This window comes from Hoplias malabaricus, chromosome 14 (assembly GCF_029633855.1).
Source record: "Hoplias malabaricus isolate fHopMal1 chromosome 14, fHopMal1.hap1, whole genome shotgun sequence".
NCBI lineage: Eukaryota > Metazoa > Chordata > Actinopteri > Characiformes > Erythrinidae > Hoplias > Hoplias malabaricus.
This window is the reverse complement of record NC_089813.1, coordinates 13,207,168-13,235,043: the sequence shown is the minus strand read 5'-3', so window position 1 is coordinate 13,235,043 and position 27,876 is coordinate 13,207,168. Positions and strand designations below refer to the sequence as shown.

General features: G+C 37.9%; 1 protein-coding gene across 1 annotated transcript; it reads right to left on the bottom strand.

The window, feature by feature from the left end:
* Positions 1-338: 338 nt before the first annotated feature.
* Positions 339-27,876, bottom strand: LOC136666273 (carcinoembryonic antigen-related cell adhesion molecule 5-like). Its single transcript, XM_066644372.1, has 12 exons — positions 27,354-27,876; positions 16,982-17,251; positions 15,600-15,872; positions 15,148-15,486; positions 14,236-14,502; positions 13,063-13,311; positions 7,714-7,749; positions 2,009-2,281; positions 1,158-1,424; positions 740-988; positions 524-623; positions 339-399 (listed from the first exon to the last, which is right to left on the bottom strand). The coding sequence occupies exons 1-12, from the start codon at positions 27,874-27,876 to the stop codon at positions 339-341; spliced, it is 2,907 nt and encodes a 968-aa protein (XP_066500469.1).

Sequence of the window (27,876 nt, the reverse complement as noted above, 5' to 3'; positions counted from 1 at the left end):
ATAAATTGAAACTCACATTAAAGATTATATTAAGTCCCTGAATGAAAGTGTTTATGGCTCATAATAAAATAGGTTTGATACAGAACCTCTGACACCTCCAGGACACTAGGTGTCAGGACAATAACTGATTTATAATGTGAAGTAGAATCATTAGACAAAATGGTGGATGGCTCGGTGTGGAGCTGATGTAAGAGACACAGCTGCTGCATTAATACAACTGCTCTCACTGACAGAGCAGAAATGAAGCTGCTGGATGCTGAGGTGCAAATGAAAGCCTTTTTTTCTGATCTGAAAAGTACATGATTAATATTGTAATGTAAAATACTGTACTACAAATATCATCCAGATTCTTCAGCTTCTATCACTGCATAGGTTCTGTTCACCTCATCAGGTTTAACTGTGAAATACACAATAATACACTGCACATTAGTCTTTGATCAGATGTTATGATACAGTTTAAGGCTGATAATAAATATCTGATCCAGAGAAACTGAGAAACTATTTCAAATCCAAGTTCTTATCTCGAGCTCTGTGGCATTTCATCCCCAGCACAATGGTGATTATCAAATAAGGAGTCACTGCCATGAGACTACTGAGCACTCTGAGAACTGAGGATGGAGATCCTGAACCAGACAAATAGGACATACACACACACACACACACACACACACACAATAAAATTAATTGTAAAATAGGTCAGAGTTAACTGTTCAATTAAAATATAAATAAAGCAGCAGACCTCTGACTGAGATCCAGCTCCGTGGAGACTCTCCTTCCTCTGGGTGTTTACAGTGGTAGAGACCTTCATGAGACTTTGAGACTTTATGGATGGTCATCTCTCCTGTCGTCTGCTTCTGGAGAAGTACTCCATCTTTAAAGAAATCAGCTGGGAGGTGTGAGGAGTTTGTGGAGCGATTTAAACAGCGGAGAGTCAGAGAATATCCCTCAGACACAGAGTGGACAGGACTCTCCAGAATCACATCACCATCTGCAGGATAGAAACAGGAGTCAGTAAAAGTGTGCTGTGGTATTTAGTGTGACTGTATTTGAATTTCTATTACATTATGCTTGAAAAATTAAGCTAAATATTATATTTCAAAACCTCAGTGGTCCTCTGTATTGAGCCCCTATTATTGATGAGAATAGTGGAGACTCACTGTGCACTGTGATGTTGACAGGATCATTGCTCTCTCCAGATTCAGACTGACACCAGTAAACTCCAGTGTCTGATGTGGAGAGGGAGCTGATGTTGCAGGTAAACCCTGGAACTGAAGAACAGTTGGACACCTTCTCACTGTGTGTGTATCGTCTCACTCTCCATCCAGCAGAGTCTCTGTGTCCCTCACAGCTCAGTGAGAGAGAGTCAGTGCTGAAGTGTTGAGTTCTGCTGGGACTGATCATCAGAGACACTGGAGGAGAGTTACCTGAAAATACACAGAAGTATTAAAAGTCTGTTTCCTGTAGAGAACATTAACTCATTTTCACTGTAAAAAATCAACAGAAGTGTAGTGAGACTGTTCTGACTGTATATTCTTCACTGGCTCTAGTTCCTCACCAGTGATCCATAGCGGCTGTGGACTGCTGTACTGTGTGTGAAAGGCTGGTTCTCCTCTCTCTGCTCCACACACATAAACTCCTGTGTGATACAGAGGAGCAGGACTGAGAGTGTAGGAGCCTCCAGCTCCTCTTCTGCTGTCTGACAGGAGCTCTACAGAATACACCACTTTACCATGAACATCTGTAATCTGGGTTAAACCTTGTCTGTAGGGAACAGCTCTGTACCAGCTGAACGTCCAGCCTTTAGAGGAGATATCAACCTCACAGCTTAGAGTCACTGAGTCTCCTTCAGTCAGCCAGCTCTGTGGAGACACATTCAATACTGCCTGGGCTTCACCTGACACAGACGACATGGAGAATAGAACAGACACAAACACGTTTATACAGAGGGAGAAGATTATTACATACAGTATAATTAACAAGAAAATACACCTCAAACCCACAGACTCACCAGACACAGTCAGTGTAACAGCAGCACTGATCTCTGACTTCTGAGAGTCACTTTTCCTCTCCCCTCTGCAGGTGTATTTACCGCTGTTAGACTCTGTAACAGAGCGGATAGTAACCTCCTGTTTTCTTGTAGCTGGGTATAAACTGTCACCCTTAAACCAGATATAATTCCACACAGTATCTCCTCCTGCATGTATGGCACATCTCAAAGTGACGGTCTCTCCATTTAATACCACATTATCAGGATTTATAGACAAAACAGCTGTAGGTTTCTCTGTAAGAACATTATAAATAAAATCACAGTTCATAACTTATTGAAATGAGAGACAGTTTTGTGACTTATATAATAATTTTATCTTATTATGTTGTCCAAATTTATTAATCAGGACTGAAATATTCACTAGCAAATCTGTTAAGACTTAATGTAAACCAAAGTAATACATTTGTCTTTCAGAATAAATGTTCAGTAACTAGGCTATTTAAGATTTGTTCCTGGAAAAACTATTAAATTGTTCTAGGCTTGGATGAACAGTTCTAGAGAATAACAATTAGTTAATGGCAATAACATCAGTGGTTAATGGGTCAAACCTGGTTGTTAAATTGTTAAAGAAATATTTGCTGAAGCTGACAGACTTAATGTTGACTGATGGAGAAGAATGGGTTCACTTTTAGGTAAACAACAGCTCACTGTTGCCCTTTCTCTCTGTGTTATATATGATTATTACTGATTTTACAACCTAATAAATAGTCATTAATACACAATTTGTAAACCATTTATAGACCTTAATAAGTGTTGTCTTATTCTTAAGTGATACCATAAAGTCCACATTTTAAATGTAAAAAAAGTATTAAGTACAAGATATTATTTTTTTCTGGAGATATTTCTGAAGATATTACAAATAAACAGTCCATGTGCACTAATAAATAAATAAATGACAGCAAAGTGCCACCAGCACATTTAAGACTTCATTTGTACTTTTGACCAAATTAAACCTACTGATGCTCACATTCAGTCAGGTGGGCTGGTTATTGAAAAGTGTCCATAGTTGTGTATATAATTGAATGTGTGAGTGTTTTTAGTAAATATGTGATACCCTGGCACGCTATACCGTGTGTGTTCCTGCCTTGTGCCCCACAATTCAGTGTAGGTTCCGGACCAAACGCAATCCTGAATTAATATTGTACAAAAATGGCAACTCCAACTTTTTGCAATACAGGCCAAGGATGTATTGATATTGTATGTTTAAATGACAACACTTCTTGTTAGAAATAATTATAAAAATATACCACACTCACCTGATAAAATCAGTGTAACAGAGTCACTGATGTGTGTGTATATTCTGCCTGAAGACTGTGTTCCTTTACAGGTATAAAAACCTGCATGAGACTGATTAACAGAACTGATGACATATTTTTTTCTTTGAGAATTTCTGAGAGAATGGTTATTCTTATACCACACATAATCCCAGTCAAATTCACTTTCTATTTCACATGTCAGTGTGACTCTCTCCCCGATGAAAACACTCTCAGCTGGCTGGATTTTCACTCTAGCCTTTGGTCTCACTGTCACAAAATGACAAATAATTTCAATGTGTTTAAGTTTTTTTCTACCTTAAGATTAGTGGAAAATAATTTAAATTACATTTTAGCAGTCAGAAGTCTTAACTCATTTCAAAAGAAAAAACTTCACACACATCTTGATGTGTGAACTGAGCTGTGTATTACAGTAAAGATGACAGCTTCATTTGAAATATACACTGAATGATCACTGCATTAAAAACACTCACCTTGTATCTACACACACTGTCCATATTATCAGCTCCACTGACCATACAGGAGCATTATGTAGTCCATCTGTTGCCCAGCATACTTTCTTATCCCCATTTCTTCTTGTAGTCTTAGGTCAGGACCACCAGAGCGCAGGTATGATCTTGATGGTGGATAATTCTCAGAACTGCAGTGAAACTGACATCGTGCTTGTGTTTTAGTGTGTGTTGAGTTGGTTTGACTGGATCAGACACAGCAGGGCTGCTTGGATTTAAGGCTGCTTGACTACAAGGGCAAAAAACGGTCAGTGGAGCTGATAAAGTGGACTTTTGGATGATCTGGTTACTGGACCATACTTAGTCCAGCAGTGACAATAAGGGCTTAAAACACTACATGAGCACTGCTGTGTCTCTTTCAATTCTACCACAACACAACATTACACACCACCCCGTCAGTGTCACTGCAGTGCTGAGAATGATCCACCACCCAAATAAAACCTGCGGGGGGTCCTGAGCACTGAAGAACAGGGTGAAATGGGGTAAACAAATTACACAACAGCTGGACTACAGTCTGTATTTGTAGAACTACAAAATGCTCCTGTATGGTCAGTGGAGTTTAGAGAATGTACAATGAGTGTAAAAACAAAGAAGTGGTCAAAATTTTATGGTTAATGAGTGTATATTCTGATCACATACCTCTCACGGTAATCTTGACAGGATCACTGTAATATGTAACTTGGTGTGGACTTCTCACCACACACTTGAACTCTGTTTCTACTGGATTGGGAACTGTAACACTAATTGTGTTGGTGTGTGTATCTTTAGGAATCAGAGGAGGCTGTAAATACTGAGAGTCTTTTCTCCAAAAAAATCCCATCCATTTGCCTTTGGCAGCTCACAGCTCAGAGTAACTGTGTCTCCAGCAAAAACTGTGCTTTGAGGCTCCACTCTCAGTCTGGGTTGAGATTCTGCTGATATTAAACATAGTATTGAGGACAGTGGCCTTTCTTGGACATTTTGTAAAATGCAATGAAAACAAATAATATGTACTCTCTTCAATCTTTAATTTATTAACACAATGCAAAGAAATTATTTTCTATGTAGGTGTCATGTTAACATCTAGGTACTGTTGCTGTCAGGGTTCTATGGTCTGGCATTGTGGGTTTAAGCCCACCTCGATTACAATATATAATATACTAGAAATATTTTTTGTAGATTTTTCAGAGAAATACAGTTTGAAGGAATTTTAAAAGTCACAGATTTTTATTCTAATTTTATTGCATTTTAATTTTTCATCATGACATTAACAGCATCTGACAACCGTGTTAACAAGCCACTAGCCTCTGTGCAGAAAGTAGTTGCCATCAGCAGCACATAACAGCAGTGTAAGCAGGCCGCTGGACACCAGCAACATGTTTTCTTGGTCAAAATCCCCAGCTGACAGAAATAGCGAAGGCAAGCAGGCATCCACCAATACGTGGTGACAAAACAAGCTCTCCTGGTCAGCAGGCCCAGCCATTAACATTGGTAATATCAGTCTGTTAACTGATAGCAAGTAAAATTTGCTGCCCCCAGTCAGCAGTCATAACCAACAGCAGCACAGTGGACAAGCCTGCCACATTTGGATATTTTCATAAACAGTTAAAAAAATCAAACAGGGAATACTTAACATAAAACAAGCAAAACACAGTTAACACAGGGAGAAAAAGCAATTAAACAGAAGAAAAACTGACGTCACACCAACAGACAGGAAAACACGTTTCCTCTAAAGCAAATGTGGCCAAAAACAAGACCTCATACCCAGGCAGTGCCATTTTGTTAGATTAAGCTAAAGGACATTACCCTGCAGCCAACTGAAGTCCTCATAACATATAGATGCTGGATGACTGGTAGGACAAAAATTAGCCATGGCTGAAGTGCCCTTGAGAAAGACACCTAAACCCTAAACAGTTTCCCTGGTGCCAAAGTGGTTGGCAGCCTGCTGCTGAAGTTGTATGTCTGCTCGCTGCCCTTTGTGTGTGTAGTGCTTGTGTGTTCACTAGGGAATAAATAGGTAAATCCTCTTGTGCCATTGTAGTCCCACAGCACCAGTTCCATGGCTGAAAGGTGCTGGGTACATTTCACAACCCAAATGGCTTCCTAGTATACTGATATAATCCATAATTTCAAATAAATTCACTTTTGGAATTTAGAGTTTCTTCCTCACTTGTCTCAATCTGCCAGCATTACAATGCACCCAATATTACTGGGATTACTAAGATGCATTTGTTTCTCATTCTGGAAGCTGAAAGTGGTGCACTGCACAGGTTGCTGAATAGGTTTTGCATGTCTATTGTCAATAGTATCTAACTGCAGAGAAGGTGCTCGGACTGTATTATGTTGCTGCAAAACAGATTGGTGCTATAAGAGGAAAGTGATTAATTTCTGTAGTAATGCTTTGGACAGAGCCTACTGGGAGCAGTGTACATTTCTTTAAGATGGGCTGAGAGATCAAGGTCATAATTCAACTAAGTATTTAAGGCTCATGACAGGACCCAGGAGTCTCTGTTTCCTACACATATTACATCTGGGTATGCCTCAATTAACATTCCCAAACATATTTCTCTTGGTATGGGTTTACTAGAAATAGAGATATTTATATAAATGTTTATTTCTTTTTTTCATTCTGGAGGGATTGTCATTTTCCAAGACTACTCATGTTATGGTATAATGACATATGTCCCACTGTAGGGTTTTCATACCAATCTTCAATTCCAATATTAAACCGCCTGCAACAGGAATTTATTTGCCAGTCTCCATGTATTAGGTACATTGATTTTTAAGCTTTTTAAATGAGTTTCTCCAAGTTTCATATCCACAAATAAAACATGTGCCCTGGTTTCCTTTTGTTGGGCTGAGGCACTGCAATCTGTTAACTGTTTAACTAGAGTAGGACTAGAGTAGACTAGAGTTGGACTAGAGTAGGACTAGAATAGACTAGAGTAGGACTAGAGTAGACTTGGCCTCACCTAATGAGGACATATAGCTGAAGTCAGTAAGGTAGAATGTCATCTAATATAAGTTGGAGTTTGTCCGTGAGGGTCTTTATTTAATTCTAAGCCGCATATACATTTTAACAGTTTTGTTTGTGCATCATTTACAAATTTGTGAATTATATCAATATACCCTTGGATAAACCCTTGTCCTTGGATAAATCCAAAGTCAATGTGTTTGTACATTGCGCTTCCAAAACCTGCCAATTTGACACAGCCTTCATCCATTTTTAAAACAAATTTAGCAACACCCAAAAAAGTAAGATGTTCACATTATATTTTGTATTCTTTTGCACAGAGAGGTGCTTACAGTGTAAATGTGTATATTTAACCTTCAAACCACTGAATGCATTTATTTGGATTATAAAAATGTCATTGTTATTATGAACTGTCTGATATCAGGAATTCACAATGAATATTGGATTAATTACTGAAATTACAACTGTAGAATGGTAATTCTGTTTTTTTCCTATCAATTTTAATATGTACCTAAGCCAGGTTTCTAATGCATATGTTAGATAACACCCTACAGTGTCTGAAGGTTGCTGAACCTTTACATATCAGATGTAATTTTGCTGTCTGATTTAACTAGTGATGTTAAAGTAATCTTATAATAAATATTAATAAATCTTAATAAAGAACAGCTATTAGATCAAAATTCTTTAATAACCAACTCAATTTCTATCACAGCTTTAGCTTAGTGTATTTGCTTAGTAACTTTGTTAACTGGGTAGCACTTACTAATTTACTGACTGTTTAGTATAATATTAGAATGCAAATGTGTCCACACTGTATCAGCTCATTATTATATAAAATTTTTAACTATAGAATCACGAAAGGAAACAATCTGCGTATGAATGTGTACATGATGAAGAAATAATTTAGAAGACATGAATATAATGATTCACCTTGTGATTGTCCATGGGGGATGACTACAATCAACACTAAAGTATAGGGAAAGGAAACAAATTTGTGAAAAATGTGAAACAAATAATATGTTCTTTTAATCACCATCTGGAAAAAGAGCACAAATAAGTGGCGTATGTGAATTCCGCATTTGGGAGCCAGGTATCTTAACCAGTAAGCAAGGTACTTAACTGATCAGAAAAGCATATCTTAATTGTTCATACGTGCATTCTCTTCAGCATATCTTTATAATTCAACATAATAATAATACATGGCCTCTGTGATTATCTGTAGCATAACGGCACAGATACGGCAAAAGTTCTTGCCTTGAGGTTTTCCGTTCCTGTTTCCTAAGGCATTTGTTATGAGAGGTATATATTTAAAATAGAAAAGAAAAGAAAATGATTCCTATATGACTAAATCCTATGGAAATTTCTTTATGGTAAAAGTTAACATATTTGTAATTTTATAATCCCTCAGGGCCTGCATTACATTCTGTATTACATCTGAACTTGAGGTCAAGTTTCCCACAGAGAAAGCCTAGATTAATATAGATTACTTTGAACAATTAGAGTATTGATTGTCATAAACTGTGTCTTTTGGCTTTGCTATGAATGAATGGGATAATTGGAAATGACTAATATACTTCTATATTCAGAATGATACATTTCATAGTTATCAAGAGTATTAAATGTAGGTAGTATGTGACACTTTAAATATGGTAGATATCTCTGTGACATCTTAAATTGTAAATATATCCATGTGTCAAAATTTAGGTCATATGGCTCTTATCAAGTATGATCATCTGTGTATTAGAATTAATAACTGGATTTCATTAATATTAACTGTTCTGTGCTATTAACCAGATAACTATTGACTGTGACCTTAAGGATACAGCGCATTATTGGACTATCTCACATTCTTAAATATATATAATATACCCATATACCTGATGCAACTAAAGAGCAACCTTTTCCAAAGCTGAATTAGGAATGATAGAGTGAGGACAAAACTGAAACATACAGGGCAGTGGCCCACCAGGACAATGATTAAGTAACACCATGTTCTAACAAACTAATTTTCAGGCTAATGTTATTTCCCTTCTTCAGTTTTACAGTAACAACTTCATTTTTATTAGCATTAACATGTACTTTCCAAATATGATATAGTTGTGAAAAAAGGTTTATACTTTGATTTCTCCAGTGAGAATGTGATCTATTTAACTGTAGAACTGTCTAGCCAATGATGAGTCAGAATGTAATGGCTGCCTTTAAGATGTGATCATAAGAATGTCCTGAATACAAACATTTCTATGTTTCTCACAGAAATTCACAGTTAAATGTGCTGTTAAAAGTAAACATTGAAAGTAAATTAAAATTTTATCTACTCACAGAGCATCACAGAGAGAGGACTGGGCTCCATAATGCCCTAGTAATGACTGAATAATGAATTGTGTTAAACTGTCAACACCTCCCCGGACACATATTTTCAGAGTACACTTCTGAAAGAAAGCAAGCGAGAGAGAGAGAGAGAGAGAGAGAGAGAGAGAGAGAGAGAGAGAGAGAGAGAGAGAGAGAGAGAGAGAGAGAGAGAGAGAGAGAGAGAGAGAGAGAGAGAAAGAGAGAGAGAGAGATACTCATCTGGCATTATTTTATAGCACATCTTTCCCAAATGTCTTTGGAATATCTACCATAAAAACCTGTATACAAAACTATTTTTTTCAATTCAAAGCAAACAAATCCAGTGGAGAAGACAAGAGGAAATATTAGCGGACATGTATCAAATGTTACATATAATATGTGAAAAATACTACTGTTAATTAAGGCTTCTTTTGATTAATAATATATTCAGTCTTAAAAAACTGAGGTTTACTGTCATGTGTCTACTAAATATACAGATATGACAAGTTGGCTCATGACATGGTATGAATACTAGAATGCTTTTAAGTCCACAGATGAAATATAAAATACAAATTTGGTGCATAAGCTCAGTTTGGCTCTGACTCTTTGCAAATGCATCATGAGCAAGCAAGCACACTGCTTAATGTTTACCTCTCAGGGAAGTGGGTTTCAGTTCCTGCATGGTGAGACGATTGGTTTCATAGCTCTTTCTCTAGAACAAAAGTCAGACCCCGGACACATATCACATACACATCTCTTTGTTCTCAGCTCTGGGAAATCTTGAGGATAAATTGGTTGGTCAACACAACAATACTAATGCTTATAGACATTTGAAGAGTAAGATGGTTCCAATAGTTTAATTGTGTATATCTTCCAGAGTGAGATATTTTAATAAAATGTTCACTTGACATCACCGTGCTGTAACTGATGGCAAAGATAGAAGAGATAAAACTAAGACCACCCAGTCAGCAGTGAAACAACTCATTGCCCACAAACATCAGAGAAGCTGGGGTTTTGCCACAGCCTCAATTCTCATGACACATATTCAGTTCTATGAAACTCAATATCTTACTTATGCAACTTTGACTTCTTTTTTTAGATGCACTGATATTCAGCACTATATGCTTTAGCTATGATATAAATGTGAGAGTTAGAGGGTGAATAATTTTATGCTTGTAAAATGGTCTATTTAAAATTAGGCCTAGTCGTAACATTTCAGGCAACAGGCCTGAGAAATGGTGGGAGATGGAGGGAAATATTAATGTGTAACTTTGGAAGCACAGACCAGACACTTGCAGATATAAAATGAAAAGGGGATTTTTAATATATAAGAGATTATAGGAGTTAACAGAGACAGTTGTCAATAATAAAATCACAAGTGCAACCTCAGCAGACATGGGTAGATACAGTTGTATAATCATGAAGAAAAACCAGAGTCAGAAACCAGATGAACCATGCAACTAAGCAACCTAACAAAAGGGACAAAGCCCAGAAAGACTGGATGATTGAAGTGATGCAGTTTTCTGTACATAATTTCATGCCAGCTGTCTGATTCTCATTTAATATTCAGAGTAGAACTGTCTTCCCTCAGTTGAATTTTGTTAGCTGAACTGGCTCATGCTTGTGGGGTGTGTTTTTAAACATCAGTTTTAGTTTAAAAGTTTTTCTGCCTAGCAAATTACCAAATGGCCAAATCTATGCCTGTGCTACAGGAGATTATTAGCACAATACAGCACTGAGAGGGTTTACTGCCTGAAAGCTGCACCAGAATTAAAGCCCAGTGTGTGTAATTACTTAATCATTCATTCATTGTCTGTAAGCGCATATCCAGTTCAGGGTCGCGATGGGTCTGGAGCCTACCCAGAATCATTGAGTGCAATGCAGGAACACACCCAGGAGGGGGAACCAGTCCTTCGCAGGGCGACACACTCACACATTCACTCACACCTAGGGACACATTTTGCATAGTCAATCCACCTACCAACGTATGATTTTTTTTTTGCCTGTATGGGGAAACCAAGAGCACCAGGAGGAAACCCACACAGACACGGGGAGAACACTCCAAACTCCTCACAGACAGTCATCCAGAGCAGGGCTTGAACCCATAACCTCCAGGACCCTGGAGCTATGTGACGCCTGTGTAATTATGTATTGAAAATATTTTACAGTGCCCCCCCTACAGGTTTTGAATAGCACTTGCAGGAATCTGGATGTAATTAAAGTTCATTACAACTCATTATAATAGACACAAATCCAAAAAATGTATTATCATTTATCATTTTATCTTGACAAAGAAGAAATCCAACAGTTAAAATGCACACATTCACTTAAGGTAATTGATCCTATTGGAATTGGTCCTTAGGAAATTGGGTAATGTCATTTTTAGTCCATTTTAGTCCTGTCAAAATAGACGAGGTTTGCCATTATTCCAGAGTGCAAACGTTCAAGTATATGTCTAATTCCATGACTAAAATCAAGGCGACCTAAAGGACTTCTCAGAGTTGTGAAACCTCTGTCAGCAATAGGTACATTCTGTGCACAATAACAGCCTATGTATGTGTTAAGTTACTCATTAAGTTACTACTAAAAAGCAGAATACTAATAACTATGTAACAAAATACGTGTGAAGTTGTTTTGCCATAATATAACTCGTTGTCTTTTATGAAGATCTAGAATATAAGGTCACTTATGGTAGAAAATGTTTGGTTTGTGGACTATTCTCAGAAGAGTAGGCAATGCATAAATCCTGTCTCTCTTATCTCTGTTATTTACACAAAATTTCAAATGAATTCTAATTGCAATCCATGTAAAATTCCTCCTTTGTAAAACTAATACTATCCAAATAAGAATTAATACTGGTAAAATATTATTAGGTATTTAAAGAAATATAATAGTTAAAGGATTCCCTAATTAAAAGATTTAAGAAGCAAAACAGAAATAAAGGATACAATATTTGAATAATGTAAAAGAATTCTGAAGTACAAGAAATAATAATTGCCCTATGAAGGACTGGCGCCCCCTCCAGGGTGTATTCCCACCTTGCGCCCAATGATTCCAGGTAGGCTCTGGACCCACTGTGACCCTGAACTGGATAAGCGCTTACAGATAATGAATGAATGAATGAATGAATTAATTAATTAATTAATTAATCATACATTGAAATACACTGCAGTCTGGGACTGCCACCAGGTTTCTCATGAACAAGAGGAAAGAAAAACAAAAGTGCAACTGTTCCAGTGCAAAGTCAAAACATTGCTAAACACCATTACACAAGATATATTTATCCTATTTGTGAATAAATTCATGAAATAGAAGTGAAATACAAAAAAATGCTATGAATTAAATATGAGACAAATGATAAAACAAAAATATAAAATTTAACAGTACTAAAAAAGCTTAAGCAAATATTTATTAAAGGAATAACAAGATTAATATGTATTAAAAAAATAAGTATTATAAGTATTACTTTTATTAACTGATTAAACATAAAAAGCCTTGGTGATTATATAAGAATAAGGGGGCAATCAGGAGCATTAAAATACACTTAATTAAGTATAATATATAAACCATAACTCAGACAGACGTTCCAGCTTCTACTACCGCATATGACCTGTTCATCTCCTCAGATTCAACTGTGAAATACACAATGATCAACACAGCACATTAGTCTTTAATCAGATGTTCTGATTCAGTTAAAAGTTGATAATGAAATGTCTGATTCACAGAAACTGAGAGACAACTGAAGAAGTTCTTACCTCGAGCTCTGTAGCATTTCACCCCCAGCACAATGGTGGTTATCAAATAAGGAGTCACTGCCATGAGACTACTGAGCACTCTGAGAACTGAGGATGCAGATTCTGAAACAGACAAACATGATATCCACACCATAATATGATAAAATAGGACAGAGATTATTATTGAATAAAAATATGAATTAAAAAAGCAGGAGACCTCTGACTGAAATCCAGCTCCGTGGAGACCCTCCTTTCTCTGGGTGTTTACAGTGGTAGAGACCTTCATCAAATTTTGAGACTTTATGGATGGTCATCTCTCCTGTTGTCTGTTTTTGTAAAAGTGCTCCATTTTTGTAGAAATCAACTTGGAGGTGTGAGGAGTTTGTGGAGCGATATAAACACCGCAGAGTCAGAGAATCTCCCTCAGTCACAGAGTGGACAGGACTCTCCAGAATCACATCACCACCTGCAGAACAACAGTGAAAACAGGATAGAGAAAACAGAATATTGCACTTGCAACCAAAAAATATATTTTTCAGATGATGAACCCTCGTTAATAGTTTAAAGGGGACATATTATGTATATACTTTACATATTATGTATTTACTTTAAGTTCGGGAGCCTTAACTGGTAACATGGGATAAAATGAGTCCTTCTTGTGCTGTGTCATAGAGTGCAGGCATTCAGAACTGCCCACCTCCTCACTGGTATTTCTCCAATTCCAGTGCTTTACTCTCAATAATATGAGAGCACAAATGCTATGTTAAACAAGCCACAAAAATTACAATGAATGCAGAGAAATTTGTGTACTGGTTAAATATGATGAAAACAAATATGGAGAAGAAAGGGAACAAATTTCAAATAATTAAAAATGAGTGCTTTGCTTCTCAAGAATCACTCATGGGTGCCTTGTGTTTGGAGACAACAGAGACTAATTTTCAGCAGGCACTGAAACAGGTAATTCTGAACAGGGCTCTTTAGACAGGGTAAAATAAATTACTGCGCTGTTTGATCCTTGTGGTATTTTGTCTGTGAACTGTGTTGTGGAACAAGGGTTCAAATTTGTCCTTTTTGTTAATAATTATAAAGAATGATATGGAATATTTTCCACTTTTCTTAGAACAGCTGTAAATATGATATGTGTCACAGTAACATAGCTCCAGGATCCTAGGGTAGTGGGTTCAAATCCCGCTCCAGGTGACTGTCCGGGAGAAGTTTGTTGTATTCTCCCTGTGTTTGAATATCCTTGTTCGCTCAGGTTTACTCCCACAAACCAAAAAATACATTTATGGATTGGTAGGGTGGCCACATCTACAACCCAATAATATACATAATATAATATTGTGTATAATAACAACACATTATATTGATGAAAATAATGGGCACACACCTTGCACTGTGATGTTGACAGGATCGCTGCTTACTCCAGATTCAGACTGACACCAGTAAACTGCAGTGTGTGATGGGGAGAGGAACCTGATTTTGTAAGGAAACCCTGGAGTTGGTGAACAATCGTAAACATTCCCACTGTGTGTGTATCGTCTCACTCTCCATCCAGCAGAGTCTCTGTGTCCCTCACAGCTCAGTGAGAGAGAGTCAGAGCTAAAATGTTGAGTTCGGCTGGGACTGATGATCAGAGACACTGGAGGAGAGTTACCTGAAAATACACAGAAAAACAGATTGTTTTCTTTACACAAATGAACTGTTCACTGTTCCTCATGTTTGATAAATAGAATATTTAAATTCACCAAGTTGCATGTTATTTTTGTGTTCACCATTGCTCTGTGTACATTATTAGCTCCCTTTCACCCTGTTAAAATACCTGTTTTGTGGTGATTCTGGGGTACTGACAATTAAAGAAAAGGTGGAAAAAGGGTAAAATTTATGCATAGAATCAGATGAAGTGCATGCTGCAAGTGCAGAACTACAATAGGTTAAATGGAGCTGATAAAATTGACAATTAATTTTGAAAAAAGAAGGTGGGGTTAATGTTATGGCTGATGAATGTACAGTGATGTTACTTACCTTCCTATGTATTCTATTCATAGCTGTCTGCACACTGAGTAAATTAAGAATCTGTACCAAAAACAAAATCTATACAGCCCCCAAAACACACACATACACACCATAATAATAACTGATCAGTAACTGTTCTACAGAATTTCCTTTGTACTGATGGATGGAGCAGAGGGATCTGATGTTGCAGGCACAAATTATTAACCAAACAAACTGTAATGTATAATAAAAAATTATGTGTGTATATTAAATTTGTGGAAATTATGATTTTAGTACAATTCCTCACCAGTGATCCATAGCGGCTGTGGACTGCTGTACTGTGTGTGAAAGGCTGGTTCTCCTCTCTCTGCTCCACACACATAAACTCCTGTGTGATACAGAGCAGCAGGACTGAGAGTGTAGGAGCCTCCAGCTCCTCTTCTGCTATTTTTCAGGAGCTCTACATAATACATGACATTACCATGAACATCTGTAATCTGGGTTAAACCTTGTCTGTAGGGAACAGCTCTGTACCAGCTGAACGTCCAGCCTTTAGAGGAGATATTAACCTCACAGCTTAGAGTCACTGAGTCTCCTTCAGTCAGCCAGCTCTGTGGAGACACACTCAGTACTGCCTGGACTTCACCTGACACAGACGACATGGAGAATAGAACAGATACAAGTGTATAAAGAGTAAGAAGAATTTTACATAGAGTATAATTAACAAGAAAGTAAGAATAATTAAACCCACAGACTCACCAGTCACAGTCAGTGTAACATAATTGCTGAGCTTTGATGTTTGAGAGTCATATATCCTTTTGCCTTTGCATGAGTATTTACCGCTGTTAGACTCTGTAACAGAGTGAACTGTAATCTCCTGTGTTGTCCTTAATGGGTACACACCCTCATTTTTATACCAAATGTAAGTCCACTCAGTGTCTCCTCCTGCCTCTATGCCACATCTCAGAGTGACAGTCTGTCTTTTAAATACCTGTACATCAGGCTTTATGGACAACACAACTTTAGGATTCTCTGTAACAAAATTATAATTAAAATCAAAGCTTGCATGGCAGTGCATGCAATAGCTATGTCTACAAACCCCATTTGCAAAAAAGCTGGGACAAAATGGAAATAAATAAAACAAAACAAAATGCAATGATATAAAATGTAAGCTCTTGAAAATAATACAAAGACAACATTTTAAATGCTCATATTGAGAAAGCTTGTTTTTTGAATATATGTTTGCCTATTTTGAGTCTGATGCCAGCATTACATTCTAAATAATTTGGGATGGGACACAGTTACCACTGTGTTGCGCTCTATAAATGTTTGGGAATTACAGAAACCAATTGCTATAATTTTAAATGTGAAAAGTTTTACCATTCTTGCTTATTATAGGATTTCACATGTTCAACAGCTGAGTGTCCTTGTTGTAGTGTTTTTCATTTAATAATGCACCCATCATTTTTAATGGGTGGCAGGTTTGAACATCTTTAGAACCCAGACCCTTTTGCTAAGGATACATGCTGTTGTACTCAATGAAGAATGTGTATTGGTTTTTTATTACTGAAAAAAGCAAAGACAAATACATTGGCTGGATGGCAGCATGTTGCTAAAAATCCTGTATATATTATTCAGCATTAGCAATGCCTTCACACATGTGCAAGTCATCCATGCCATATGCCCTAATGAATAATGGTTTTATCATACTGGCATCCACATGAGCACTCAAGGTTTCCCAGAACACGGCCCAGAGCATCACACTACCAGTGAGATTTGGGCACCCATGAACTTGTTACCAGTATCTGGTTTTCCTTCCTTGGACCATTTTTGTAGGTTCTAATCATATCATATAGGGCAAATTCACAAGTCCTGGAATTTTGTTCATGTTCTGACACAGACATCTAGCCATCAAAATTTTGCCCTTGACAATGTCACTAAGATCCTAACACTTGCATGTTTTTCCATCAGCTTCAATAACAGATTGATCACTTGCTAATATAAGTGTAACTATTTTCATCATATCCAACCCCTTGACAGACGCCATTGTAACAAAGTTTACAATGTTTTACTATTGTGGATGAGTAAATCTTGAAGCAGTTGCACTATATAGTATGTTTTGGTGAAAGTCTCTTACTCACCAGTGACGTTTACCCAGAATGCATCACTGTAGTCTGTGTAGTAGACTGGGTTTCCTCTGCCAGCTCTGCACCTGTACTGACCTCCATCAGAGTCACTAACTGACCTAATAGTATAGATATACGTGCTGGTTGTGATCTCAGCATTCTGAGTGTGTTTGGACCAGTAGAACATTCGTCCAGCTGGATGACCCAGTTTACAATACAGAGTTACAGGGTTCCCTCTCAGTACATCCCCTTTAGAGCTTGAAGTGAGTGTAGGATGATCATTTACTATGGATAAAGAACAAAGTCCAGTTCAGAATTAATCCATGCTACTTAGACACCTCTCTTTTTTACTGGAAAAAAGTTTAAGAGTAAAACTCATAGTTAATCAACTGCTCTCAGTGCCTCAGAATTACCAACCCTCTGACACATTTTACCAACATTGCTTTTACTATTCTGAGCTTTCTGTATAGCATGTGTGCAACATCACTACTCAAAATGGGTCCTGGTGGCAGCACAGCTTTCGAAGGAGAATCAATGTAATTGGCTACTAGCCAAAAGATGGGGATGGATGTGATTGGCCTGAGCTTTTCAAATTACAGACCATAAATCGGTAAAGCTCCACCTAGACCATTGTATTTGCTCTGAGGGTAATTACTTTAGAAGAAATAAATGTGCAATAAATGTTCTGTTTCATAATTTTAGTGTTGCAAAAATGTCAATATTCTGTTTTGTTTAAATAGAGGATAATGTAACTGTGCCTCTGAGGAACCTGCAGAACGCTCTGCTGCATCTGAGGCATGTTCTGTAGAAGTACTGTCCCGCACATTTGTGTTATGGCTGCTGCTTCAGAGAAAGCAGCAGAAAGATATACAATAAAATTTGGCTGTCTATAAGCCTGATTCGAAAGAAGCACTTTTTTCACACTTTATTTTTGACTGCTATCTCTGAAGAAGCTGCAGAATGGCATACCATAATGCTTTGTTTCCTCAGAGGTAGCAGTCATGACCTAAGTGTTAAGTGCTATGGAATCTGCCTTAGAGGCAGCAGAGCATCGTGACATTCTGCAGCACCTTCTGAGGCAGTAAGTTGCTGAAGTAAATTAAAATACTGAGATTTTTGCAGCACTTCAAGTAAATTATGAAACAGAACTAAGCTTACTGTAACAAAAAATTATATTGCACATTTATTCTTCTAAAGCAATTTCTGGCAGACACAGCAGGCACACAAGAACTTCTAGAGCTTTACCCTTTTAACCAATCACATTCATCACCACCTGTTGGCTGGTAACCAGTTACGCTCCTTCTGCCTCAAAGGCAGTGTTGCCTCCAGAAACATTTTGAGTAGTGATTTTGCACACATGCTTCTGTTTTACACTACAGTGTGCAAAGTGAGACAATTACTGTGTGTATATACAATTATAACTAAATAACTAACTAAATAAAATTAACTACTGAAAACTTTCATCTCTTTTATGCATCAACTAATCTACAGAAGATGCGGTTTTATTTATTTAATTGTATTAAATAAATAAAATAAAAAAAATAATTGTATTATTTATTGTATGTGCTGGGTGGGACGTGGAGGTGGACATAAGCGTGAGGAAGTTTACTGACACAAACAAAACCAAACAACGGATCAACAGAAAACAACACAGAAACAACACAGAAAACAACCATAGACCAATGTAGACATATGCAAACACAAAACATACACATACATACATCTACACACAATATCAAAGCAAAGGTGCACTGTAACCAAAGGGGTATAAATTCACTGGAACATACAAGAAACACCTAGGAAGGACTATGAGAGGGCAGGACCACAAAGGAAGCACAGGTGGAAACACTAAGGCAGGTTAAGGCGGAGACAAAGGAAGAGATATTAACATGACAGACAAGGAAACAAAAACAGAGAAGGAAAACATAAAAGAGGGCAAAAGCGTGGCAGTGCCATACAACACCATTTTCTTATGCTATAATTGATGTGTGTGAGTGTGTGTGTTGTGTACAACACTTATACGCTTGATACTGTAAACTGATCATATGAAACATATGAATACAGTTTGGAGCAGAGAGAGCAGGTCTGATGGTCTGATGTGGAATAAATCATCTACACATTCATCTCTTCTTGTGAACAATGGGATATTATGAACAATGTCCATGTGCTGACACTGCTCAACACTAAGATACTGACAAACATCTCTGAGAAAACACATGGCAGCAGGGAACAACACACACAGAGCATGTGTGACTTTATTCTCTGTTGAATATGTCTTTACTCTACTATAACTTTTTTAGACATGAAATATTTAGTGCTATATTTGGTGTTTTTGCTGCAACAAATCATGATGATTGGTGAAAAACACAAGATTAGATAGTGAGTGAATATGATGTCTGCCAGCATAGGTATATTAAATAGATAGAGGAATCCAAGCCTGTCCAGTAGAAAAAGAGCAGAGGGACACACATATTGCCATGTCAGTATCAATAGCAAATTTCATTTACTTTTTTTTGTGTGATTCTTTATTGAAAATGTATAATTTGTTGAAATTACAATGTATAATATATTGTCATATTATTGCATTGCTACAACCCTGACATTTTAAAAACGTACATGAACATGATTAACTCTTAATAGCAGAAGTATTTTAAGAATAACACCTTACCTGATACAGTCAGTTTAACAGCACCACTGGTGTGTGTGTATAATCTCTCTGATGACTGTATTCCTTTACAGGTATAAACACCTTCATCAGATAGTTTAACATCAGTGATCTGGTATTTATTACTGTATTGTGCCTCACTAATAGGACTATTATTTTTGAACCATTTATAATTCCAGACATCTCGACTTTGTATTTCACATGTCAGAGTGACTCTCTCTCCAATAAAAACACTCTCAGCTGGCTGGATGTTCAGTGTCGCATTTTCTCTTACTGCAGAAAGAAATTAAACTCTTTTGTGATATACACACCTCCTTTAAAGTACAAAGTTTAAAAAAAAAAACAACAACAACAATTAATGATGGAAATAACAAAAGGAATATACCACACCCACCTGACACAGTCAGTGTAACAGCACCACTGGTGTTTGTGTATAATCTCTCTGATGACTGTATTCCTTTACAGGTATAAACACCTTCATCAGACAGTTTAACATCAGTGATCTGGTATTTATTACTGTATTGTGCTTCACTGATGGCGCTATTATTCTTAAACCATATATAATTCCTGTAATCTCGACTTTGTATTTCACATGTCAGAGTGACTCTCTCGCCAATGAAAACACTCTCAGCCGGCTGGATTTTCAATGTCGCATTTGGTCTCTCTGTCAAAAAATGACAAATAATTTTGAAAAGTGTACTGTCTGTTAGTCTCTCAATATTTAGAACATATTTTAAAATATTATGGAAAAATATTTTTATTCATTCAATTTCTGTAACAGTTTATCCAGTCCAGGGTCGCAGTGGGTCCAGAGCCTACCACTGGGCACAAAACAGGAAAATACCCTGGAGGGAGCACCAGTTTTTTTACAGGTCAGCACACACAATTTTGAATCACCAATCCACCTAGTGTTTTTGGACCCTGGGAGGAAACCGATGCAAGACACAGGGAGAACACACCAAACTACTAACAGACAGTCACCCGGAGCAGGACATGAACCCACAACTTCCAGCTCCCTGTAGCCGTGTGACTGCGACACTACCTGCTGCGTCACCGTGCTGCTCCTTTTAAATTATTACTAATAAAAAATGTGTTATCAAAATGATCAAGACTCTTATTTTGATGGCAGTTTGGAAGAGGTGAATTAATCCACTACTCCATTTGAAATAGTATGCCCTTCATGTTGGGAAAGAAGACCCAATAAATCTTTTTTTCTGGATAAGTTTAGCAGCTGAATAATTATGTGCTAAAACCTGTATGTAGAACACAAAAAACCTAAAATATTGTGGAAATGTGAAATCCACTATCGACATAGCTAACCTCTGGGATCTGAGGAGACCATTTGATGTAGTCTTGAAAGAGAAATTTTGAACCTTTGATTCATAATGCACTGTTTTTTTCAATTGGTGTCAGGTCTGGACTAGTTTAACACCCAGAATCTTAATAAGCCGTGCTGTTGTAATCTATGAAGAATGTGGACTGGCCTTGTTTTACTGAAATGAAACATTCATAAGAAACGCAAACAAACTGTGTGTATCTTACAAGGAAATGGCATTCCCAAAAGTTTCATGAACACTGCATAAGCACCAGATATGTATGTATGTGTGTATGTTAATAAATACCAAATGTTTGCAAATTAGGTGGGCATGCATGTTCCTTTACAATTAACATTCCATTACCATGATCTCTATATAAGGAAGCAATAAGGTCTGAGGAAAAGCAAAGATATCTCTACAGAAAAACAAAAGAAAACAAATGTTCTGAGCGGATTTAATTGAAGTGCATTCAAATCTGCACTTTTTAGGTTTGTTCTATGCATATTATGTGCTCACTTATGGGAAAGTATAGCAAGGCATTAGACGGATTATGTCTATGTATTATACAAACATTTTGAGACTACAAATATTTTGATGAATCCGGATACAGAATTTATGAAAACATTTTTTTAAAAACTGCTCACGTTTCATGAATGAGGCACATTTTCTGCATAGCAGGATGTTGCTTCAAAATCTTTATATTGTTTAGCATTAAGACCCATCATTATTAAGTATCTCTCATGCCAAATGCACTAATGCATCCCGATCACAGATGCTGGCTTTGAACTGTGTGCTTTTAACAAGCTGGAAGATCCCTCTCCTCTTTAGCCTGGAGGAAACAGCATGCATGATTTCACATTTTGATTTGACAAACTGGTCACAGAAAATATTTTGGAAGTGTTACACTTCTGTTGGAAGTGACACTGGTGTTGCTCACTCTGCCTCTTTTTCCTTCTCGTGAACAGAACTAGTCATCATTTATCTTCTCTCTGATGATGTGGCCTTACTAATGGCTTTCCATGAATCACCTGACCCAAGGCCTGCTTTTCCGCATCGCACTTGGCCAATCACATGCCTTAGTTCTAATGAGCTCCTGGCTACCTGCACTGCCACTTGCAGATTCCACTTTCTTCCTGCTTTTGTGACTGGCGCTGCTGTTTTTAACACTGCATCCTTATATCCTGACAAAATCATCTCGCGACTCACCTTTGCACAATTATTATCCTCAACTAAACTTGAGTGGTAGTTCCAGTACGCCTCTCCTATTCTGTGCCATGTGATTTGAACACTGCCACACCCCTAGCCACTTTCTTATATATGGTTTAAATATTTTGCACATCACTGCATTCTATTTTGATTTGTATTTTGCAAAGTGATTCAACTTTTCTTTAAATGGAGTTTGTAATTCCATATTTAAATGTTAACAAGCAACTCGAGGCCTGTTATGAGACTTCATCCTGCCAAACAGTATTAAAATTGGACATTTTGTGCTACAGTCAATAAGCATATCAAAACATATATATAGTGTTGAAGTGTTCTACTATTTATTTTTATCATAGTGATAAAGGGCAAAATGAAAGCATTTTACCATTGTCTGGCCTCACACTGTGTTAAAGCCACTCAGAAATATTAGAGAACTATTAAGTTCTCTAACAAATATTTAACAAATATTAAGAAGTAACGGGCGGCACGGCAGGGCAGCAGGTAGTGTCGCAGTCACACAGCTCCAAGGGCCTGGAGGTTGTGGGTTCGATTCCTGCTCCGGGTGACTGTCTGTGAGGAGTTGGTGTGTTCTCCCTGTGTCTGCGTGGGTTTCCTCCGGGTGCTCCGGTTTCCTCCCACAGTCCAAAAACACACGTTGGTAGGTGGATTGGCAACTTAAATGTGTCCGTAGGTGTGAGTGTGTGAGTGAATGTGTGTGTGTGTCTATGTTGCCCTGTGAAGGACTGGCGCCCCCTCCAGGGTGTATTCCTGCCTTGCGCCCAATGATTCCAGGTAGGCTCTGGACCCACCGCGACCCTGAACTGGATAAGCGGTTACAGATAATGAATGAATGAATGAATTAAGAAGTAACACAAAAGTAACTACACTGCTCAAAAAATGAAGGGAAACTCACACTTTGGATATTAAAAAACAAAAGATTAAAGTTGAAAATCTTTACTGATAAAAATTGTGTAGGTGGATTGGTGACTCAAAACTGTCCATAGGTGTGACTGTGTGAGTGTGTGTCGCCCTGTGAAGGACTGGCGCCCCCTCCAGGGTGTGCTCCTCCCTTGCGCCCAGTGATTCTTCAGACCCACCATGACTCTGAACTGGATAAATGGTTACAGATAATGAATGAATGAGGAATTTTTCTATGAACCTTGATGAAAACATTATTCTCCAGATGATCAGGGTACTGTTTGTCTTAATTACATCTTTAATCTCTCTTAGAACACAGTTAAAAGGAATAAAATATAAGAATTCAGAATTACTTATATAATTACTTATATTTGAAATTGTTACACATGAATTGAAATAATTTTAGAATGAAACTCTTTATATACAACTAAGCCAGCTGGATTTTGAGTGTCGCTTTTGGTGTTCCTGTTCAAAGATGACAAACATTTTGACATGAGTAATGTCAGTGTCTGAAAAACCCTTCTACCTCCATTTTTATTATTTCTACATTTTTGACAAATGGTTTGTAACCTTTTTAGGAGATGCAAAATTTTGTTCTGGTTGCAATGATATAAACTCTTTACAGATTAAATAAATTATCCCCATATTTTCAATTCTGAGTTCAAGTTATTTGTAATAAAACAAAACAATAAACAGCACATATCTATGTCAAGAATGGAACACTATAGTTCATATAATCTCTTCTGTGAGATGCATAAATGTACATTTTATCATTCTTTGTGACATTAAATTAACTTAATGTAAGAACACTGTGGTCAAATCCAAAGGAAGCGGTTCCCAATAATGCAGATGTGTTGGACACGGTGCGTGGAGGTCACTGTCTAGAGCCTGGATATCATTCTGACAGCCAAGCCCTCAATATATAGGCAGGGGCACTGGAAGAGAAAGGACATAGACAGAATAATGGAGGCAGGAAGTTGATTTTCATGCCCTTATGGCACAGGATAACGGATCCACATGTATTATAAAAAACTGGAATCGACGTTCCACCATTGTCGTGTTTCTCCCAAGACTGTCTCTCTCCTCTGTTCCTCGCTTTGTTTTTGCCCAAGTCTGTCTGTCTTTGTTTTGTTATATTTTGTTGTAAATAAAGTCGCTGTGTTTTAGCGTGTGCGTCTGCCTCCGTCAGTCCACCTCGGTACTGACATTTCCCATGTATTGTTTTTGTTTATTATTAATAATAAACTATTATTGAATTATTATTTTGTTGATTATAATTAATAATTAGTAATTAATTGGCATTTTGATTTGAAAAAAAAAAAAAATTCAAATAAGAAAAATAATATTAAGAAAAAAAAATCATATTGTAAATGGGGGGACCATTATGTGTTTGACGCACGGCATTGAGGGTGATAGAGTGTGGTCTGCTTACTTGTTGTCTCAGATGTAGATGTAGTTTGAGGTGCTGAAGTCCAAGGAGTAGAAGTTTCTATAAAATACAATTACAAAAACCATACAGTGATCTTATACTTTTCCAACCGTCCAGCTCACCACACAGCAGCAGGGAGAGGAGGCACCGAGCCAAAGTTATGCATTAAATATGAAAAAAATCAATCAACAAAAGAGTAAACAAAAAAAACAATATTAATCAAACAAGTTGGCAATAGCTATAAACAGAATCTTATAAAGACAGATGCTACAATAGTTATGCTAACCAACCGGCACCAGTCTTATACTGACAATATCTATAAACAGGACCTAACTTCTACTAGTCACATTAACCAACCAGCCCAAGTCATGTTGGGTTTTTGTACTTCTCTTCACCTGGCAAAATAGGCGTGGCTGCACGTAGGGCCAGAAATCTGCTGTAAAATTTCCACCATGCTGGTTCAGCAGTTTCATATCTGAAGAGCTGTGTTCTAGCAGCAGAGGTGAAAATGAGGAATTCTCAGAGAAGAGTTTTGTCTACGATTACTGTGTCTCTCCCTTGTGTTCAAATGTATTTGCCCGGAAGTCACGTGCGTGAAATTCGCCTGTGTCACTGAAATAAATGGAATTTCATGAACACAAATCCAGTGTGACCATGGCTAAATGCATGGGCTAAGCCAGAAACTGTCTATTTTTAGCTGTTGTTTCGGATTAACGAGAACAGCATCTCCACTTGTGCATAGCACTGCTTAATGGGCGCGAGAGAACAGGGAGTGTGTACAGGCCTCCACTGTCCACATACTGGGAAAGAGAGAGTCTGTAGGAACTACACTGTTAAATACAATCAATTGTATTGCTTTATGAACAACTGTTTTACAGATGTGTAAAATAAATATACAATTTTCCACACTATTAAGTAGCTGTGCTATTTATTGCCACATGCCTGTCAAACCATTTTCAGCAGCAATGGGCAAAGTTTCTTCTTCAAACATTACAGCATGCTGTTTTGGGTCACAGTTTTATCACATCATTTTTAGTATTGCTGTCGAAAAAATTTCATTTCTAAACTATGAAGAGTTTGTTAAGCTTGAAGCGGCCCCGAAATTGGAAGGTAAGTGATTAGCTCTTTTCCATGCAGTGGTGTAACGCCAACTTTTCAGTTTTTTTTCTTTCTTCTGTTTAGCATGAAGCTGCCCTCATTCTCGTGGCTGAGGTCCAGAAAGCAAAACTGAGAAAAAACTATGCACTTCCCTTCACCTCCAACCGATATGCTGAACGTCACCTGAATAGTCTCCTGATTGTCTGTTGAACCCCAGGCACCAACCACACGGAGCCAAGCGAACTGAGCAAATGCAAATTAGTTACAATATAAAATCTGAAACACTGCCAATGTAGCAATTAAAAGTAAAATACATATTTATATATTCCCAATATTTGTCTTATCTAAGTATGGTTTCGTTTATTTTCATTTTTTTTCCTTTTTATGTTTTTCTTTCACCTGGCAACACCCTCCCCTCCTGAACTCAAGTACGTCCCTGTACATGGTAGACAGTCCAATAATAATTATTCGAGGGAACGAGGTTAATGTTGTTGAACAAGGTTGTGCAGACACCTCATTCTCACTTTTGACATCCGTCCAAGCTGTGGACAGTCCTTGAAAGAATGATTTCACTGCTGTGAGCAATGGATTTCCCAACTCAGTATAATCAAGCCATCATGGCGGCTGACGGTTTCTTTCTGATCTCCTGACAGATTCATCTGGATCTGTTGTTTCCTCTGTGTTCATTAGGACTGTTCCATCCCTTCCTCCCATTTCACCTGTTTCCTCCTTGCTCTCCCCAGATTCTGCACCTCTGGTGCCATCCTTCTCCACATCACTGTGTGACATATCTGAGGAAACTGGAAGGTGCTCTCATTGTACGCCTAAAAGATCATCCTCAGGCAAGTTATTTTGAATCAAGGCTATTTCATGGACTGGTTCTGTGGGAGTATCTCTATCAATGGATGAATACTCAGTATCACTCCAATGGAAGCTCGACTCCATGAACATCAAAGGACTATTTGAAATACTGTTGGAAATATCAAGTGGGTTGTTGTTATCATGCATCCTATCTACATTCTGAGCATCCACAAGACTTTCATCAGAATAGATGCTTGGAGGTTCTGTATGCTGTGTATCTTGGACTTCAGTCGTAGATAGATCAGGTTGCACAGGGTTCTCGCCGGCTGTGAGAACAGGAGGATTTAAATAAACTGTAATGTGTACATCATCATCTTCAATTGAAGAATCCACCTCTTCTACTGCAGGGCGTGCACAGGTTCCTGGCCTACGTGGTACTGGCTTTTGTACAGGCTCGCTGCTTTCCTCCACAGGTAAATACCCACATGGAAGCAACAGGTCTCTATGTAATGTCCTTAATGGACCATCCCTGTTTTCAGGTTTAACTGTATAAACTGGGAGTGTGCCTGCTCTTCTTACCACTAGATGGACAGTGTGTTCCCATTTGTCTGAAATGTTATGTTTGCCCTGGAGAAGGACATTTCTGACCAATACTCTATCTCCAATTTCCAAGTCTGAGGCAGTTACATGTCGATCAAATCTAGTTTTGTTCTTGTGAGCTATCATTGCAGCTTTATCCATAGCTATCTTGTAGCTTTCTTTGAGATGTGACTTGAGGTTTGTTTACATACTCAGAGTGAGATGAATGTTGGCCTTCTTGTACTGGCAACTTGAATGCAAGATCGACTGGTAGGCGAGGTTGGCGCCCGAACATCAATTCATATGGGGTGAAACCAGTCACCTCATTCCAAGTGCAATTGTAAGCATGGACCAGGGGTCTTACATAGTCACGCCAACAAGCCTTATCTTGATCCTGAAGAGTGCCCAGCATGTCAAGCAGGGTGCGATTAAATCTTTCCACAGGGTTGCCCCTAGGGTGATATGGGGTTGTCCTAACCTTGTGAATACCAGCTACCTGGCAGAGATCATGGATTAGGCGGGATTCGATATCTGGACCCTGGTCACTATGTAGCTTTTCTGGGATACCATAGTGCACCATAAAGTTTTCCCACAGACATTTTGCTACTGTGCGGGCCTTTTGATTTGGCGTTGAGATGGCGACCGCAAACTTAGTAAAGTGATCTGTGATCACCAATATATCCTTTGTCCAACTGTTGTCAGCTTCCAGGGACAAGAAATCCATGCAGAGGAGTTCAAGGGGTCTGGTGGTACTGATGTTGACCAAAGGAGCGGCTCTTTCAGATCGTGCCTTCCTCCGAATGCACCTGCCACATGTCCTTACTTTCCTTTCATTGTCCATAGCCATCTTCGGCCGATAGAATCGGGCCCTCACAAGGTCCAATGTACGGTCAATCCCCAT

What these genes read in the sequence shown, in the direction of transcription:
- LOC136666273 (XM_066644372.1), bottom strand. Translation starts at nt 27,876, where the DNA reads ATGGGGATTGACCGTACATTGGACCTTGTGAGGGCCCGATTCTATCGG. An exon ending in ACAGCCGCTATGGATCACTG is followed by an intron (nt 14,503 to 15,147) that starts GTGAGGAATTGT and finishes GTGTATTTTCAG; the next exon opens with GTAACTCTCCTCCAGTGTCT. An exon ending in GAGCTGGATTTCAGTCAGAG is followed by an intron (nt 7,750 to 13,062) that starts GTCTCCTGCTTT and finishes CCTATACTTTAG; the next exon opens with TGTTGATTGTAGTCATCCCC.